At 46.3% G+C, this 18,479-nt stretch overlaps 2 protein-coding genes and 1 long non-coding RNA gene across 6 annotated transcripts; 1 reads left to right on the top strand and 2 right to left on the bottom strand.

Moving 5' to 3' along the window:
* Positions 1–638: 638 nt before the first annotated feature.
* On the bottom strand, positions 639–10,084 carry kmt5c (lysine methyltransferase 5C). The gene is made up of 9 exons (XM_037257068.1): positions 9,733–10,084; positions 8,607–8,739; positions 8,151–8,316; positions 7,782–7,891; positions 7,528–7,691; positions 7,179–7,198; positions 6,886–7,022; positions 6,651–6,811; positions 639–6,320 (listed from the first exon to the last, which is right to left on the bottom strand). The coding sequence occupies exons 2-9, from the start codon at positions 8,717–8,719 to the stop codon at positions 1,657–1,659; spliced, it is 5,535 nt and encodes a 1,844-aa protein (XP_037112963.1). The 5' UTR covers positions 8,720–8,739; positions 9,733–10,084; the 3' UTR covers positions 639–1,656.
* LOC119126058 lies at positions 5,285–18,420 on the top strand. The gene is made up of 4 exons (XR_005098573.1): positions 5,285–5,295; positions 6,373–6,379; positions 17,350–17,353; positions 18,270–18,420. It is a non-coding gene; the product is annotated as an uncharacterized LOC119126058 (long non-coding RNA).
* Positions 10,686–16,995, bottom strand: ppp1caa (protein phosphatase 1, catalytic subunit, alpha isozyme a). 4 transcript variants are annotated; one of them, XM_037257073.1, is made up of 8 exons: positions 16,801–16,995; positions 16,459–16,565; positions 14,043–14,174; positions 13,711–13,941; positions 13,535–13,639; positions 13,125–13,348; positions 12,804–12,938; positions 10,686–12,727 (listed from the first exon to the last, which is right to left on the bottom strand). In XM_037257073.1, the coding sequence occupies exons 2-8, from the start codon at positions 16,511–16,513 to the stop codon at positions 12,611–12,613; spliced, it is 999 nt and encodes a 332-aa protein (XP_037112968.1). In that variant the 5' UTR covers positions 16,514–16,565; positions 16,801–16,995; the 3' UTR covers positions 10,686–12,610. The 4 variants fall into 4 exon arrangements, with proteins under 4 accessions (XP_037112968.1, XP_037112967.1, XP_037112965.1 ...); XM_037257072.1 differs by having other exon boundaries at positions 16,459–16,557; XM_037257070.1 differs by lacking the exon at positions 16,801–16,995 and adding an exon at positions 16,696–16,777.
* Positions 18,421–18,479: the final 59 nt, after the last annotated feature.

The following is an 18,479-nucleotide window of genomic DNA, read 5'->3' as shown; positions in this document are numbered from 1 at the left end:
AGAAGACTGTCTATCCTGATTTCTGTATGATCGAATTCAGCTACCTGCTCATCAACCTTTGTGAAAGTGAGAGCTGCTGCTAAATGTGAATGAAGGGCTACCAGCTTCATAGGCACTTTTGGGTGCAACGTGATGTTTACCTTACAACTCAGTACTGTGGACGTCCACATGTGGAAAGGGGCGGGGCCCCGCCTAAAATCGTGACACATCGACTCACATTATGAAATTGACACGAAAAATATTTCGTTGAAATGATTTCCTTTTACCAAGACATGATGTGTTGTGGATGAAACAGGAGAGTTCAAGGTGGTGGTGGGATGGCCTCAGGGATCCGCTCTGAGCCCCTTCCTCTTTGCAAGCAAGACTGCTAGCGATCTGCAATGAAAGCAGGGAGCAGGTGGAGGAACCTTTGGAAAGGTGCAAAAATGGACTGGAATGGAGAGGAATACAAATTAGCCAAAGACAGAATTGGGGAGAGGGCGGGACAGAGAATGGGAGACTTTAAATACTGAGCATCAACAGCGTCGAGCAACGGTGAGTGCGGGAAGGCACTGAAGTCACGGCTCTGAGTGTTAGGTCCATTGATGAAGCAGCCACGATGTCTGGATTTTGAAACAAATAAGAACAACACCAGAAGGTAAAATCTGAAAAGGAGTGAGAGTCTTTAATTGTGTACAAGCGACATTTTGTACATTTCTACAGCAAACGTTTTCCTTTTTAGTAAGACTAACACTTTCAGGGACGCGGCTTGGGGGGACCCAAAATAAAGTTTTACAACAGCGGATGAGAAATTCATTACAAGTCATATAATATAGATTTATATATATATATATTTGTCATCTCCATATTCAGCTCAATAAGGTTTTTGTCCCGTTAAATAACCGTAAAACATTTACTCCTATCAACAATCAAGGTGAAGTATAAATTAGGTTCAAGCACCATTTTGTTTTAAAAGCAAAACCGCAAGTAGGCCAACAGGTTTCAAATAAATACACAACGGTACAGCGGCATGGAAGGCTGCCATGGAAACGCAACAATGACGTCGACACGAAAACAGTGGAAAGATTGTCACTGTTGGTTCTTCACAACATAAATTATTTGCTTTACTGTGGACGACCATGGACCCTCAAAAGCTCATTCAATTTCATACCTTTGCCAAAAATGCTGATTAGACACATAGTTAATCATCATTTAAGTGTCACGACAAGTTAGACAAGGACAGAATGCTGATATGGAAAAATTCCGACAGTGTAAATCTTGATACAGATGCTGCTACTACATAGTTGGCAATTTTTGACCGGATTAGACATGAAATTTTAGGTAGCATTCAGACAAAAAAAAAAAAAAGAAGCTCTGAAGTTCCACACGCAGTAGGCAATGGCGACCGCTCAACAACTAAAAACACACTTGCACGCGTACAAACAGTGAGAAAGGAGATTCTTGTGGCTATCAAAATCGGAAGTGTTCAAAAAGGCTGATAGGAAAACCGGAGGCATAAAGCTGCCCATAAAAAAACACACACACCAAGAGCACGGCCCGGACGCCGCAGGGCGGCTAAGAAGTCACAGTCTGGGACTTCCAAAGACTGGTCATCAGTTATTTGGTCATCTAATCAAAGCCTTTGACGGGGAATTTTGCAAAAACGTGCATTGTGGATCAGTCAGAATATTGGAGGTCCAGGTCCACAGTTCCGTCCGTCACCACCAGCCTGACCCGCTTGGGTTTGGTAGAACCCATGGAGTGAGACGTCGGCCCATAGTGCGGTATGTCCTGGTGGTCGCCCGGCTGGTTCTGGTGGTGCGCATCCTTCTTCAAGTGTTCGTCCGGACCCGCTTTATGCCCTGAGAAGCTACCCATGCAAAACGAGGGCGGGTTGGACGGCTGGGAACCGCAGGGCTCCAGAACCAGCCGGCCTTGAGTGCCCGAAGGTTCCATCAAGCAGTGGTAGGTGTAGTTTGCGGGTCCGAGTCCCGGGTAACCTTCGGGCGAGTCCCTGAGGCCCAGCGTCAACGAGTGGTCGCCGCTGAAGTTGAGTACGTAAGGAGGTCCCTGTGGGCCGTACAAGAAGGACGCTGCCGGGTGGGTCCGACTTGCCGAGGCCAGTGTATCAGGTGGCGTACTGTGGTTCATTTGAGGACCACTGTAATGCGACATTGGAGAAAGCGACGAAGCGAAGCTGAAATCAAATGGATCCTGCTGAGGATAACAAGGCTGGTCTTTGTCAGAGCCCAGCAGAGTGGACTTGTCGTGTTTGGATGTCTCCTGTGGGTAAGAATAAGCGTCTTTAGTGGGGAAGAAGAAAGGTCTTGGCAGGTTGGAGAAGTTTTTGTACGTTGCAGTGGCATCGTCCTGCTTTTCAGAGGCCGTTTTACTTTGGCTGAAGGTTTGGTGGAAGGATGAGCTGTGTTTGTTGAAATGGACGCTGGACCTGCTGGGGTTGGCTGAGGGTGCGAAGTAGCTGGCGTTTTGAACAGGAACATTACCTTTGTGCTGAAGGTTTTCATTGGATTTGCTAGCAAATGTTTTGGACGTGGTGTGGCCACCAGCAGCCACATGGTCTCTGGGGGGAGCGCTGTACAAGTTCTGGCTCGGGTTCCCGCCCTGATGCTTCATAACCCTGTGGATCACAGTGGAGGACTTTTCCTGGGAGTTGAAGAGATTATCTGGGTGGTTTGGATTTCTGCCCGTCAAGAGTTGAGGATGGAGGAACTTGCTGGCCATCGGAGACGGCAGGACGGACCTCGTTTGGGGGGCGCCTCGGTGCGCACTCGTCTGGCAGTTGGGAAATGTCTGGGGCTGTTTGGGAATGCTCATGCGGTGGAAGGGTCCGTGTGTTTTCAGGTTGGATGTGACTTTTGATTGGCTGCTGCTTGGTTTGACGTTTGAGGCGGGCGGTACTAAAGGAGGAGCATTCTGAGAGAATGCAGCAGGAGTGCCAAATAGGCGAGGTTTGCTGACCGCCGCTGACGACAAAGGAGCTTTTAAGTCCTCTCTGGACAGCCTCATTCCGGGATTCTTGCTGAGGAGTCGATCCTTTCCGGCCAGTTCGGGATTGGCGAGCGCTGAAAAACTCAGACCTGCTTGGGGTGGGATTCTGCCAGAGGCACTCTTTGTCTCACAGTCCAAAGAGACTGAATCATTCTTGGACGGAAGCAGAGCGGGGAAGAACTGGAGATCGTCACTGGTGAAGTTGTTGTCGGGACTCGGGGCGCCAATGTAGGGCGTCTCAGTGGTCCACGTGTCCGAGGGGCTGTGTGAGAGGGGGCTACTAAAGGGATCCGTAGGGGGGTCCAGCGAACACAGATCGGAGGGCGATGAGTTGAGGATGTTCTGCGGCTGATCGTAGCCTTCAAAGTTGAGATACTGGAAGTCCAGGATGTCATCGCAGCAGTTCGCGAAATTGGGCTCGCCCGGGAGAATGTTATCCGCGGTTGGGAAGGGCGGAGACTGGGACGACGGGGGCTGGATGATGGAACTGGGAATTCCGGACAAGACGGCTGTCTTTTCCAAAATTTGTGATGAGCAAAGAGCCTCGGAGAGTTTGGAGAGGCTGTTGTCGATCTGTTGGAGGGACTGACTGAGGCAGTTGGTGGGCGTGTCACACTCGGACGCCATTTTGTGCCGCTGCTTCCGGCCATTAATGCTACTGGCTTCCGGTCTCTCGGCAATCAAGTTGGCCACGACCGCACTCTCTGCGTCCTCGTCATTAGGGCAATACAGGGAAAGCGGCGACAGCGACAAAGACAACTCCGGCTTGTCCGTCTCGTCCGTTTTCAGGAGCGACGCGTTATTGTTCAACTTGGGAGTCAACGGCTCCTCTCTGACCTTGCTCAAGTCCAGCAGTCCCGGGATTTGCTTGGCTAACGCGGGACCTCGAAGTTCTCTCTTGACCGATGTCTCTATTTCATCTTGGAGCTGGTTCTGCATCTCATCCATGTCGTCCACCTCCCAGATGTCCTCCACCTTTCTGCGCAATTTGAGAACCGGCAGAAGAACGCCATTCAAACCCAAGTTGGACTCCAGTTTCTGCTTCGACTCACTTTCAAACAGGCAACAGCTTCTCGTGAACCTATCTTCAGTTTTCGTTCCTTGGACAGCAGACGACATATCGCTTTGAGTTTTGTCCAATTGCCGGCATGGCCCTAAATCTTCTCTGGGCAGCTTCAACATTGTGAAGGCATTCTTCCTCTCGCCCCGTTTTTTCAAGCGAAGGAGTCTGCTCTTGGACTTCTTACAGGCTTGCACATGGGCCTGAGCGGCCTGCATTTCCATGCTCAACACAGACACGGAATGCATGATGGCTTTAAAGGGATCACTGTCCACTTCCTTCCGGTTTTCTGTTTTGATCGGACCGTCCAAATCGTTGCTCTGCATCTCCCACAGTTTGCCTCTTCTCCTCTTGAATCGGATCCTGAAGTTAAGTTCTGGCTTCGTCTCCTCAGCGTCACTTTGTTCCAAGGCTGATATCCCCACCTGTGAGTCTTTCTCCTGCTCATCCTTCCTCTGATTGTTTCCATCCTGCTCAACAGAGTTGTGGTTGTCGTCTTCATCTCGCCTCTCGGATTTTAACTTGTGAACTTTACTAAGGCGACCATGAGGAGCTTCGGTGACTCGATTCCGAAGCACCCTGCCCGCGTAGGTTTGCCTCGACACCCTTGCAGAGCTCACCCTCCGCACTTTTGCTCGCGTCACATTGCGTTTTCTGGCACGTTTGATCATCTTTTTGGGCCGACGACTCGATTCCCACCTTGAGGACGTGCCGGGAACCTCTTTGGGCGTCGTGACAGAAGCAGCCGTTGCACTTTGTTCCGATTCGGCAGCACTGCGAAACGTCCGCTTCTTCAGAGGTATGTTGGACTGCACGGCATCAAGGTTCTGAGCGGTCTGGCTGGTGTTGGCCGAAACATGCAGCTGGAGAGGTAGCGGGTTGAGGTCGGCAGCTGCCGGTGTGTCGAGCTGGTCGGGATTCTGAGCTGAGGGAACTGAACTGCTTTCTCTGCTGTTGGACTTCAGCTCAGCTTTCGTCTTCACTCGTCTGTGGCTTTTCTGCAGCCGACTGACATTTCGTTTCGTCGCCACAACGTTGCCCTCTTGGGCTTCTCTCTGATCCGAGGAACAACCATCGCCCTCCGGTTGCTCGTCGGCTGAGGCTTTACTTTTCTTCAAAAAATCACACAGGAGGACCCTGGCCTGTTTTAGGACGATGTCATTGCTTAGGTTGGGTACTGGTTTGCTTGCCGTTACCTGTTCCAAACTGTCAACATCACCTGGATTTGGAGATTTAACCCCATGCGAGTTATTCTGTCTGGTTGTCACTGTCCTCAATGTATTCGTACGAAGCTTTTGCTTCTCTTTGTGCTCTTTGGGTTTGTCCTTTTCTGTTGGCGTTTTTTCTTCCACGACTGTCTGGATTTCGATAATCTTGTTTTTTCCACCTTCCACTAGATGGGAAGAGTCCCCCCCGGCCCTCTTTGAGGCATGTCGCTTCCGTAATGGTCGCTCATCTATAGCCTGGGAGAACATTTTCTGCGCTCCTTTCGGAGCTTCAGCGATGCAAGGGGCTGGGGCATTTGGGGCTGGGGCAATTGGGGCTGGGGCAATTGGGGCTGGGACAATTGGGGCGGGTGGTCCCTGCTTCTGTTGGGATTTATGTGCAGTCAGTGGTCTGAGGCCCTGAATCTGCCTCATCTTCCCTCTCAGCTCCTCCCTTACGTGCCGGTCGTCAAGACTTGTTTCCTGTGCCTCCCCGCAAGGCGCTGAGATTCTTGTGAGTCGGACCGTCAGGTATTGCTTGAGTGACGATAGTAGGGGCTTCTCTGAATCTTTCTTACAAGGTTCCAGAAGATTCTGACCGACCCTGGACTTCAAGTTTTTTTGCTCCGTCTTGTCCTGTTTTATCGTGCTTGGGGTTTTGTCTGAGGCGAGCCTGGCCGTGCTTTTGGATCTGGATGAGCTCCTCAAGGGAACACCAACCTGCTCTTTGTTCTTCTGAAGCAGACCTCGTGAGATACGTTTCACGTTGGGGGTTGTCCTCGGCTTCACCAGCTCCAGCTGCTGCAGGAGGGCCCTCTCTTTGCTTTTGGGATCCTTGCAGATCAGCAAAAAGTCCAGCGAGTGGCGCCGCACCCTAATCCTCAGGTCCCGGATCAGGCACTGTGACAGGAGCGGCAGCGTCCGTTGCTCTTTCCTGGGCTCAGCCAATTCACCGGGTCTTGTGAGCCTGTGGTTCTGTCGCCTCCACTTATTTGTCTGCTTCCACTTTCGGTTTTTAAGGGCATTCTTCCGCATCTGATGGGTGAAGGAGTTCCTCGAGGGGATTGCTAGAAGGGAAAGACAAGGTCAAGTCACAACGGAAGCTTCCAGAGAGAAAAGTAAAGTCGTAACATTGACCAATTGAAATACCACAAATTACAGCCCCTGTAAAATCATTTTTATAATTAAGAAAAAAAATAGCACTGCATTGTATAAAACCATTAAAAAAAGAATGAATATTTTTGATACAGTGTATCTGAGGCTCACTTGAATTTGGCGTGCAACACAAAGTACTACCAACAAAAAATACAGAGTACTCATAAATCGGGGTATGGCGAGATTGGATATTCCTGCAGTTGTCACAAGCCAAAGTGAAGAGAAAAACCCTGGAAGAATACCTGAATGTAATCCCGGAAGAATGGGCTTGGGGCTTAAGCGTCCCTTCTCTCGCTGGTGGCGAAGGTAGCGCTCTCGGAGGCGGTACTTCTGGTCACCGGGGTCTTTTGTTTCCTCACATTGCGGCTGCTTCCCTCTGTGTTTGAAGTGACCTTCCCCTTTCCTACAGGAGAGTCCCCGTGGGTGTGTTACACACGAGTCACAACAGGTCAGAAATTGCAAAGAGCAGCCACGCACTTCTCGCAGGTGCAGCACTCGCACATCTCGTTGCCCTCGCCGAAGAAGCTGGCACCGTAGTAACACGTGATCTCCTCCCCAGGTGAGATGGGTCGAATCACCTCCACGCAAGCGCCATTCTTCTCACCGGGGACAAACTGGGCGTGGGGTTGCAGAAAGACAAAAGGTTGCTCGAGTCCCCGAGAGACGCACAAATAAACAGATGGCCGTCAAAATAAAATCTGATGCTAATAAGAATAATTGTCCAGGTTAGGCATCACTTTGTTTTGTCTGACAAATGAATGTTTGCTCACCTTGCAGTTTGGCTTGCAGTCTTCCAGCATAAAGAAAAGAAAGAAAGGAAACACTCAAGTCAAATGGCTTAAACCACTGAAAGCATCTTTATAGCACTAAATTCCTAAACACTTAAAAGGTTCTGTATTGTGCAACAGCAGACATTAGAAAGTATCTCAATATATTTCTAGATGTGAATGAGAAGTTTTTCAATGATGACTTTAAGTTGTGTTTCCAATGCATATACTGCATAACACTGTTGGAACTCATCTTCTGCCACAATCGTAAATCAATATCTTGACGCAATGTAGGCCGAATGGCAGCAGAGGGCGCCATTCACAACTCCAAAACTGAACTTGCCAAACTGACCATGGTTAATGAAGGCAGCAGGTCCAAGCCAGAGTTGGGCGCAGCGTTTGCGTGTGGAGTACATGACACTGAAGTCGTTGACGCCGGCCCGCAGCACGGCGCTGTCGGTTGGACTCAGCTCGGCGATGCAACCCAGAAGGACCTCCACGCGCTCGCCCGCAAACCTGCCCGCCAGTGACAAACGTTACACCATAATCTCTTGTCAAGTGACCTTTTCGTGTTTGTAAGCGCCACGGAGCGGTGTACGGACGCACCAGTGTCTGGTGGAGGAAATCTTGGCTCCGTTGGTCTCTGAGGAGTAGCGGTCACATGACTCAATCTGAATGCCGCTATCCAAAAGGAAGGCGTTGAGGTAGCGGTTCACCTGTGGATAAGATGGGCAACTTCAGACCACTGTGCGCACATACATGAGAAAGAACGTGTCGCAGACTTTTTTGTATTCAGAGACAAAAAAATATACAGTAAGCTAAGGGATCATTTTGTACATTCAAGGTTTTCTGTCTGTCTTGTTGGAACCTTTACACCTAATTTCAAGTCACTGCTGTGATGGACATCCCAGAGGAGGCAACACTCCAAGAGCATGCTAATGAAACTGATGTCGATGAAAAGGTACGAGTACACACGTGCTGCCTCAGGAGCTCCTGCCGGTGGCTCCCCAAAGCGTTGAAGCAGTCACCCGCCAGCCCGCCCACCGTCAGCGCCTCGAAGGTGGCGTTAAAGTCGTGTGTGCGTTGGAAGCGCAGCAGCGTCTCTTTCAAGTTGCCCCAGCGACGAACCTCTGGTGCTGGGCTGAAAAGAATGGTTTTAATGATATGCCAAAATGTGTGAAAGAAAGTGCAAACTGAAAATTTGGACGCTTCTGCATTTATTATCATTTTTTATCAGTAATAATGACTGGTCATCGTCAAAAGTACGTTTAGACACATAAAGCCACCTGTGATTAAAAATCTGCCGTTGAACGTGTTCTGTGACCGAACGTCATGTATGCTTGTGCATGACTGAGTGGCTCATAGATTCTTTTGGACTATTTCTACTCATGTCTACTAAGCATGCAGGGTCACGACAAGCTAATTAATTACCTGATCTTCATTTTATGGGTGGTGAAGCCCAGGAGCGGGTCCAGCACCAGGCTGGTGGCCAGGTCATCCGTCTCACACAGCTCCTTCACACTCATTCTAGTGCCGCAGTCCATCGCCTCCCACCATCAGCATGCTAGAAAAAGGTTGCACATGTACCGTCAGAGTAAAAAAAATAGAACATTAACAATCTTTTTATAGCATGACAACTCATAGTATAGAATGTTACTGTTCTATTTGCCTGCGTTCTTCATTTACTCCACAGAAGACAACCTAAAGTATTGACGTTGCAATTTACGAATAAGAATCAGACTGTTGATGTTTCAGTTTTAATGTCAGTGAATGCTTTCCACAGAAGATAAGCATTACGCAATGCACCTTAAAACCAAGGTACGTACCCAACTGGGATTTGGGGATTTTTTTCCTTTCTGCCCTCATTCCTTCCTTCTTGGCTTCCTTTCCTGAGACCTGCTTTTTATTTATGCATCACACAATCCTTCATTTGCGTCATCTTAATTTCATGCTTTCCTCCCTTCACCTAAACCTGTTTTTCTGCTTTCCTCCTCAGATCCACTTTTCTTCTTTCCTTCCTTTCTGCCTTCTTTCAGACCCGCTTTTTTATGTTGCATCTTTCCTTCTGCTTTTCTGCCTTCGTTACACTTCCTTTGTTCTGGCATCAAATGATTTCAAATTATTCACGGTTCCTGAAAGTAAATTAAAGTTAATTCAAACTGTGTACGCCTACCCTGCACATAAATGCGTTTTCACCGTTTTAACGCGAACCATGATGTGAGCCGCGAGAAAAACAACTTTGACATCCCCTCAATGTTCAGTATGGTAATACACACACCGGCCTGTTATTGAAAATAAGCTACAATGAGGTCTCTCGTCAAAATCGTGTCACAACGTTCCTTCAACTCGGAGCCAGCAAGTGTCGACGAGTTCATTATTGAATGGATTTAGCGCCTTAGCTTATCATGTAGCAGTCATCAACTGCTGGAGAGAAGTGTGTAGTGTGTAGAGGGTCGGCGAGCTAACATCCCCGCATCACACACATTTATATATATACATATATATACATCGGCCATAGATTCAAAGCATAGCCTAGACACTGCCGCGCAAAACCCACCTGGGAGTCTTTTCTGGTCAGCGAAAGTAGGAGCGTGAGAATGGAGAAGTAAGATCCCAAAACGCAGCTCTTCGCCGGGAAAGCTAGCCTAGCAACATGCTAGCTAGCGGGCTAGCTGGCTAGCTTTCTACCCCAGATTACGAGAACACTTTTGTAATGTAATTAAAACCCGGCGTGCAAACTTCCGCAATTCATGCTGCAAATGCACGCAGTTAATTGTGTGTAATTGGTTTAGTTTAGTGTCTCTAAAAAAAAAAAAGCTTCGTCAAATAATATTAATATAAATCATTTTAAAAGCTTCATTTAAGGTAGTAAAAGTTGGTACGTTGCAGTGCAACCAAACCTCTGCACCTTGAAGACACGCCTACCCGAAGCTCCCATTTGTTGGGTTCAAGGTCAATTAGGCAAATAAACGCGCTCCTCTGGAAGCAGTCTCGTGTGATTGGTCGGTCTGGAGAGGGGGGCGGGTGTTATTTTGAGTTGTTGTTGCACGGAAGCAGAGCACAAATGGGCCGAGTTTCATCAATGCCATTGCTCCAGTTCGGCGTCTATTTGGCGAATCACTCGCGCCGGGTTGGATTTAACGCTCGTGATTCGACGACGTTAGCGTGAAGGCGGGGTTACCGGTGAGTCGATTCACGGTGAGGAGTACAGTAGTCTCATTGAAAACACAAAAATATTTTTAACGGTCAATCTCCTCCTCCTCGCTTCCATTTCAGTTGTAGTGCAGCGCTTACAGACACAGTAAACATGAGCCTCAAATAAAGTCAAATAAAAATATACAAAATTGTGAAAAAATGTTTTACTTATACCGTTGTGATGTATTGTAATGACGGTGGGCCTCTTTTTTTAAATACAATAAAATTTTATTTAAAAGATTATAAATATATATTTTTTTGCATTGCAGTCCTGTAAAAATCCACAAACTCACAAAAATCCACAAGACACCAATATACAAATTCTAGGTATATATTTTAATTTCTATGCCTTTAACAGACAAATTGCAATGGGACGAGAACTACTAGTGAAATTAACAAACAAATCAAATTTCCATGTTATTAGTTTCACTTATTTCTATTTATTTTTACCATGGGAATGATCTGATGCTGCGCTAACACATCCAGTGAAAGGACATGATGCAAAACATCCCTGATCCGTTCCTTGAAAAACAAAAACTCATACATCAGAGATACACATTTGTCAGTAAAAACAATGAACCAAAAAAGTGATTAATGTTTTTGTATCGTTAAAAAAAAAAAAAAAAAAAAGCACATGTCTGTACAGCTATTATGAAAATTATGGAAGGGGCCTTATGTGGCCATCTTGGACCTTTTTTCATCTTTTTTTTTTTTTTAGATGAGATTAATCAGTTAATTGGAGTTCTTCCTAGACTTTCTCTATTCTACTCAGTGACACTTTTTATCCTGGAAGGTTTTGGTGTCGTGTCTGTATACATATGATTTGGATTTTCCTGATCACTTCCTGAGTTGATCTCAGTGGATGGGCGCTAATGAGAACGAGACTCAAATGGAGGATGAGGACAAACGTGGCAACAGAGACCGGAGAAGAGGGCCAAAAAAATGTAAGAAACCCTGAAAGACTACAGAAGCGATGTTTGCTTGTGGTGACACCCTGTTTGCCAAATATTTACGATTTCTACTGTTTGCATGTACTACGCTTATTATACACGTGATGTTAACAATTTCTATGGCTCTTGTTATCCCATCAAAAAAAACAAGCAGAGGCAAAAGATGTGTCAATTAAAACCCAGCCGCTTATTTTTCTCATCTCTTTTGGTTAGTTGTCACGGTAACCACCCACCCCAGTAGTATTCCCCATTTTAGGCCACGTTCACACTTGTGGGTCAGTACTGCAGCAAAACCTGAACCACGTGATAGTTGACTTGCCAGCCAAGAATGCCATAAGTTAGCAACACCTTTATGATCAATTTTAAAAAAACTAAAAGGTCTACTTTGCATCGCATTTACACTAATCCATTTTAAGGAATGAAAAGAATATGGAGTCCCAACCCAACTGGACCACATCTGAGGTCCTGTGCCCAAAGATTTTTTTATACAAAAAAATGCTATTTGCTCTCTTACATACATCAGTTGGTTTTAAATTTTTGCTGTTTTTTTTCTTTTCTTTTCTTTTTAAAACCAGCTGAAATGTCAGGAAATTATACTGAGTTGCATTTTAGAGAGCACACCCATACAGGGATGCTAATCTTGACCGTTTTGACCAGCAAAAAGCTTAGAAGTCAGCTTTTTGCTGCCATTTGTACGGCGGTCCATAAGTTAAGCCTCAAGCATGAACGTGGCCTGAACACCACCGTGTGACGTGGCAGTTGAACATTATTATTTTTATTACCAGCCGCACCTGCACCTCATTTCGCAACAAGCTAAGTGCCACAATCACAAGGTGGTTTTTGCAATGTGGGAAACGTGCCAGTTCAAGCTTATTCTTGATTCAGCTTCCAAAGGACACATCGCTTTCAAATATCTACAAAACAAAAAAGTATTTCACATCTTAAATCGCATCTTTTTGAATGAGTGCCGCCTGCGCACCCATACAGCCAGCATGGGCTATGCAAGCCCCCCCCCCTAGCTTAACCGGATAACCACCATTAGGAAAAGATGGTGTACAAAATGCAGTGGGTACACCTCAAAGATGGAAAGAGCTTACTTGTTGAGCGGCGAAATATAATGAGGAAAACAAACTTTCTGTGTGATTACGCACACACAGATGGGAAAATGAATGAATGCAATGTCTCTGGGAGAAAAAGACAATTGGGAGGTAGAAAGGAGAAAATGAACAATGAGAGCATCAGGCGGACTCGAGGGTGGAGAAAAGGAGGGAGAGGAGCCAGCGGTGGGTGTTATTTCTTAGCCTTGGCGGCTTTGGCGGAATTTCGTGGCGGGGTGACAGGCCTCCCCGATCCCATCCCGGCGCCGCCACCATAAGGATACAACTTCTTATCCGCCGGCTTCAGGATCTGAGACACACAAATGGGACGGTTGGCGAAAAACTTTGGACCGTTTCCTGGTGCTGACAGCTTCGGTAAAACGCACCTGGAAGGAGCACATGAGCGTTTCGTCGACGCTCATCATGGCACCGGCGTTGTCAAACTCTCCGCAGTAATTGGGGGCTGAGAAGAGAGTGACCAGCTGCCTCTTGGCAAAGAACTCGTAGCCGTCCTCGACCACCTGCACCAGAGGAATGAGGAACAAATCATTAAATGAGACACGCAGCTCATTACGAGTCATCACAAGCTCACAAAGCATTCACATGTAAATTTTGAGGTGCACACAGCACTTGACAGAAGGCCCAAAAAGTTTAACGAGGAGATTTTAAACATGCGTACGAGTTGGGGCAAATGTCGGCGGGCTGACCTGATGCGCCCTGCATATGAGGTCCATGTCGTGCTTGTGTAGAAACTTCGCCACCACGTCGGCGCCGAACGTGAAGGAGACGCCACGATCGTTCTCCCCCCAGCCCAGCACGTCCTTGTCAGGGTCAGCCCACAGCAGGTCGCACAGCAGACCCTGGTCGGGCACGTCGGTGGGCCGCATGACTCGGCGGATCTGCTCCATGGATTGCAGGTCGGGCGACAGGCCTGGCGAGGTCATGTCAGTCAATAAACACGCCCAGGTCACTTTGTTAGGAATGCGCTAGCCGATCCCAAGGTACGAGGGGGGCAGCGTGGAGCCGCAAGGCATCCAGACTACCAGGAATAATAGCGGTAGTTGTAGAAGAAATTGAAAAATTATGGCAAGCTGCCTGTCTTGGAAGGTGTCCCTACCTCCATGGCAGCAGAAGATCTTCTCATCGACAATGGCGGCCACCGGTAAACAGTTGAAGCAGTCCGTGAAGGTTTTCCACAGTTTGATGTTATACCTTCGCTTGCCTGAAACGCACAAAAATTCGTCAGAAATAAAACTCAAGTGACTCGATCAATTTGCGTTCCATGCCGCTCACACTCGTCGTAGAAGCCGTAGATTCGGTTGATGGAGGCGCACTCGTGGTTGCCACGCAGCAGGAAGAAGTTCTCCGGGTACTTGATTTTGTAGGCCAGCAGAAGGCAGATGGTCTCCAGGGACTGCTTGCCTCGGTCCACGTAGTCGCCCAGGAACAGATAGTTGCTTTCCGGTGGGAATCCGCCGTACTCAAACAGCCGCAGGAGGTCGTAGTACTGGCCGTGGACGTCGCCTGCGAGGGGAGCCGGAGAGCAGTTCGGGTAAATAATTTTCACGACTATACGGCAAGGCGCTTTTGGGAAACAACTGCTTGTGCATGTATGTTGAGCTCACCGCAGATTTTAAGGGGAGCCTCCAGCTCCAGCAGGATGGGCTGGCTCAGGAAGATCTCTCGAGATTTCAGGCACAGCCCACGGATCTCGGTCTCTGTCAGCTGCACGTTCTTGCCAGGCCGTGAGCCCTTGACTGCAAGGCAAGAAGGACGCCCGGATGAATAATCAACACGCATGAGGCCAGAAGGCTTCCCACGCAAGAAGCGCTGCAGAATGAAACCCAAATGAAATGACGACGATCGCTCATCAGTCGAGCTCGCGGTTCCCTTGACAGGCGTGTCAGCCCGACAAGCACACGCGCTCACAGGCATCATGAGGAACAAATAACAACAAACGTGCTACCTTAGAGGAACACACAACAATGAATGAATTTTTGGACGAGGACAAAACAGAATGAAGGTTTTAGGGACGTTTTGTTTTTTTGTAAGAAGGCTTGCCTCAATCACACACCCACACAGGCATACATGGCGCTTGATGGTACAGCAGAGGCCCGCCGTGATGCACTGCCTGACATCACACTCCTCCCACATGCGCGCCACACTTGTCCTGCACATCCGTCGTGTCGTGTGTGTTGGACATACTACCACTGTCTTTTGAGAAGTGACTGCTAAAATGTTGAACAATACACTGATCAACGATGCCACCACATCATCTTCAATCTGTCCGAGGACGTGACGCTGCTGCTGCTATAAATGAGACTAGTCAATGGAGGTCAGAGTAGAGTGGAGCAGCTACTTAAAATGGAGGCCTGCCCGAAATAGTGAAAGAGGGCCTAAATACGAGCGGTGCTGCTGCTAGTGCCCCCTAAAGCGGGATTAAAGCCAGCTTAACCGCAACACAGCTAACTTCAGAGTTGACCGTGCCGCTAGCAGGAAAAGGCGAGCTTATCAGTGGACACACATACACTGCACTGAATGTGCCGAGTCTAAACAAAGACTTGGACCAAAAAACACACATAGCAGCGTCTGGATGTCTGCACTGGGGAAAAAGTCAACTTCATGCACTGTGTTACATCAGTTTAACATCACCCTCTTGCACACACACAAAATAAAATAAAAATCACACTAACAGACACACGCAGTCACACAGTGCAACTTGAGTTACTTGAGGGTGTTAATTGACTTGAGTTGGTGGTTCGCCCAACACGTTTAATTGGCTTGTTGTTGACACACACACACACACACACACACACACACACACTGAAGAAAGTGGATAGACACACGGCAGGGCACAATCAATCATTCATTGATCGTTTGCAAAACACAAGGGCGAGAAAGCGCCGTTACACTTTAGCACAGCACAACAGAAACAGGTGATTGCTTGTTATGGTCGACCATAAAAAAAAAAAAAGAGAGAGACACACGGAAGGTCAGCAGGGTTACATAAGCGTATATAAATACTGCCACTATCTGCCTTCTTTGCGCGCACACACACACATACACACACACACACAAGCAGCAGCTGGTCCGCAGTCAAAAGCAGCTAATATGTCTGCTGTGCTTGCGTTTTTTTTTGTGGTGAATAATCCAAGTCACCTCCTGCAGATCAACTCCATGAAGCAAACATACCACCTACATTCATTTAACCCAAAGAGGACCATACAACAGTCCAGAAAATTTGAGTTAAAAAAATTGAGTAACGAGCACGAGATGTAGACAGAGAACTTCCCAACAAGCAGCAATTTGGCAGACAATGAACAAGTTGAAAGAAAATGACTTGCTCAGTCACGCTCTCATTTTAGAGTGATTGTAAAACTCACCATAAATATGTGCTAGCAAACAAACTAGCATCAATGCTGCAGTAGTTAAGTCTCTAAGCAATGCATCTTCAAAAATAAATACACAGACAATTATAATGCTCACTGGCATATATTCTTTATCCTCTGCATAAAAATGACTAAAAACACTAGTGCAGTTTTCTTTTGTTACGCCATCAAATCTAAGTGTCAATATGATGGTGCCTCCTCGTGCTCAAGGCACACACAACAGAAGGAATTTAAGCAGGAAAACAAAATGCAAAAACTGCTTTGCACACACAAGTGTGTATTGGTGTTCTTCAGATGAACTTGAACACAAGTGTGTATTTGTGTTCTTCGGATGAACTCAACACTTGATAAGATTTCCCCTTGTGTTTAGTGTCCTCGGGCTTTTTATGGTCTCTGTTACACAATCAAGTGGTCGACTACCAAAATACTAATAAACAAAAAAAACATGACTTCTGTTTAGTACCTAATCAAGTAAAGAAAAATGTTAAAATAGGGATAATTGAAGCACCTATTTAGTGTTAGTGCTTTTTGTTATGCAGTGATGTTTTCGGTGACATTCGCTCCGCTGTGATACACATCTATCTCCGCACCGACTGCATAAGACACATCTTATTCGCATGAAACAATTTGCAGTCGTTATTGGTCGTCTCACCTTCCAAAAGACGCTGAATGATCGAGTCGATGTTTAATTTTTCCGGTTCCGCCATTTTCTGTTGATTCTCACACGAGCTTCCCGATTCCCGTTTGGCACCTTCAATTCCATTTACCCACCAAAACACAAAACACAGTATTAGTTGGAAGTTACATGGTTATGCAGTAATCCAAAGCGCTTGGAATCGTGACATTACACACCGTTAAGAATAGATAAGGAGTGTCTCACATTACTCACAGCCTCATTCCATTCACTCTGAGCTCATGCTAACTAGTTAGCACTTTAGCCGAGCTGGTCACATAGCCAAACAAGCGACAGTCAACTTAGCTCGCATTGTCGTACCTTATTGGAATAACAGGTCTCCCAGTGTGTTAGTAAAAATACAAAAACTTGTTTTAAAAAAAAAAAAAAAAAAAAGCCCTGAGCTCGGCCGCGGCTCTGGTTCCCCCTTGCCTCTTCCTGTGGGAACTTTAATAGCAGGCCGTTACGGGCTAGCTGCCGCTCGGACTCGGAGTGTCTCCGGTCGGCTGGCTGTTGTCGTAGAGGGCCGGAGCCAAACTTGATAACGTCACATGCTTTAAAAGCTGATTGGTCAAAGGCGTTTACACTTGGAATATGATTGGTGTCAGCGCGTGTTGGTGTCAGAAAATGCCCGCCCCCTTGAGAGAACGTCAACGCAGTGGAGCCGGATGTGAAACTCGAAGCGCGCCATCTTGCGTGTACAAACCGAATTGCACAAGGATCAAATTTGCGTTTGACTTCAAAGTAGACACTTGTGACGTAGGATGACGCTAAAGTGACGCAAAAGGCCACTGCTGAAGGCAACGTAAATGGTTTAGAAATGAGACATTATGACAACATCAAGTGAAGATCTGTATCGTATCTGTACAGTGAGGTGTGACCCATCTGGACTCACGATTGTATATCAAATCTACGTTGATGTTGATTTTTTGGCATATTATTGAAATAAATAGTGTTTTTTTTAAACAATTAAACATTAAAACATTGTAACATTGTAACATTGTACCTTTAAAGTACATTTGTTCAGATCAGTTTTACTTTTACGTGAAATACATTTACATTTTGTCAACTATTCACTTTTAAACATTTATGTAGTTTTTATTTAATGCCTTGTTTTTCATGAATAAGCTAACTATGTATGCTATTTGTTTAAATGGAGAGCTAGTTTTTTTTTTCGGTTGTTTGTTTTTTGGGTGGGCCTTGGTAAGAATTACCCCATGTATTTTACATTTTTATTCACCTACTTGTGTATGTTTGTATTGTCTGTCATGTAATGTCATCATGAAAAAAATTAAGCAATGACATGGAAACTTATGAATTAATACTCTCTATGACTCCTTAATAATTGGATTACATGAGCTGGCGTATCTAATGTGAGCTTTCACAATCTCGACTCTTCCACTAACCCACACTGTCTTTCCCACAATCACCACCAAACTATGACATCACAATCTTTTATTTGTCATCAGTTTCGACTGAGGGCGGTGGTACGTGTGTGTGTGTGTGTGTGTGTGTGTGTGTGTGTGTGTGTGTGTGTGTGTGTGTGTGTGTGTGTGTGTGTGTGTGTGTGTGTGTGTGTGTGTGTGTGTGTGTGTGTGTGTGTGTGAATGTGTATGTTATTTTGTTCAGATACACAACCAGCAGCTTGGGTCACATTTGTCGTTTTTCATGCAGAAAAACAAGATGAGTCAAACAAAATCATGAGCATCATGAGACCCAAATATTTTATGCTGGTTTGTTGACACCACAAAGGCACATTGAAGAAGAAAAACTGTGACGTTTATTACGAGAATAAAGTCAGAATTCTGAGTTTAAAGTCAGAAATTGGGAAGTCTGACTTTATTCTCAGAATTCTGACTTTAAAGTGGGAATTCTGACTTTAAAGTCAGAATTCTGAGAATAAAGTCAGAATTCTGAGAAAAAAAGTCAGAATCCTGTCACCCTTCGTTTTTTTTTCTTCACTGGCCCTAATCCTCTTCCGTAAATTTGTCAGGAGCCAA

This window comes from Syngnathus acus, chromosome 8 (genome assembly GCF_901709675.1).
Source record: "Syngnathus acus chromosome 8, fSynAcu1.2, whole genome shotgun sequence".
Classification (NCBI taxonomy): Eukaryota; Metazoa; Chordata; class Actinopteri; order Syngnathiformes; family Syngnathidae; genus Syngnathus; species Syngnathus acus.
The sequence above is the reverse complement of the archived record's forward strand: the minus strand, read 5'-3'. Positions and strand labels throughout refer to the sequence as shown.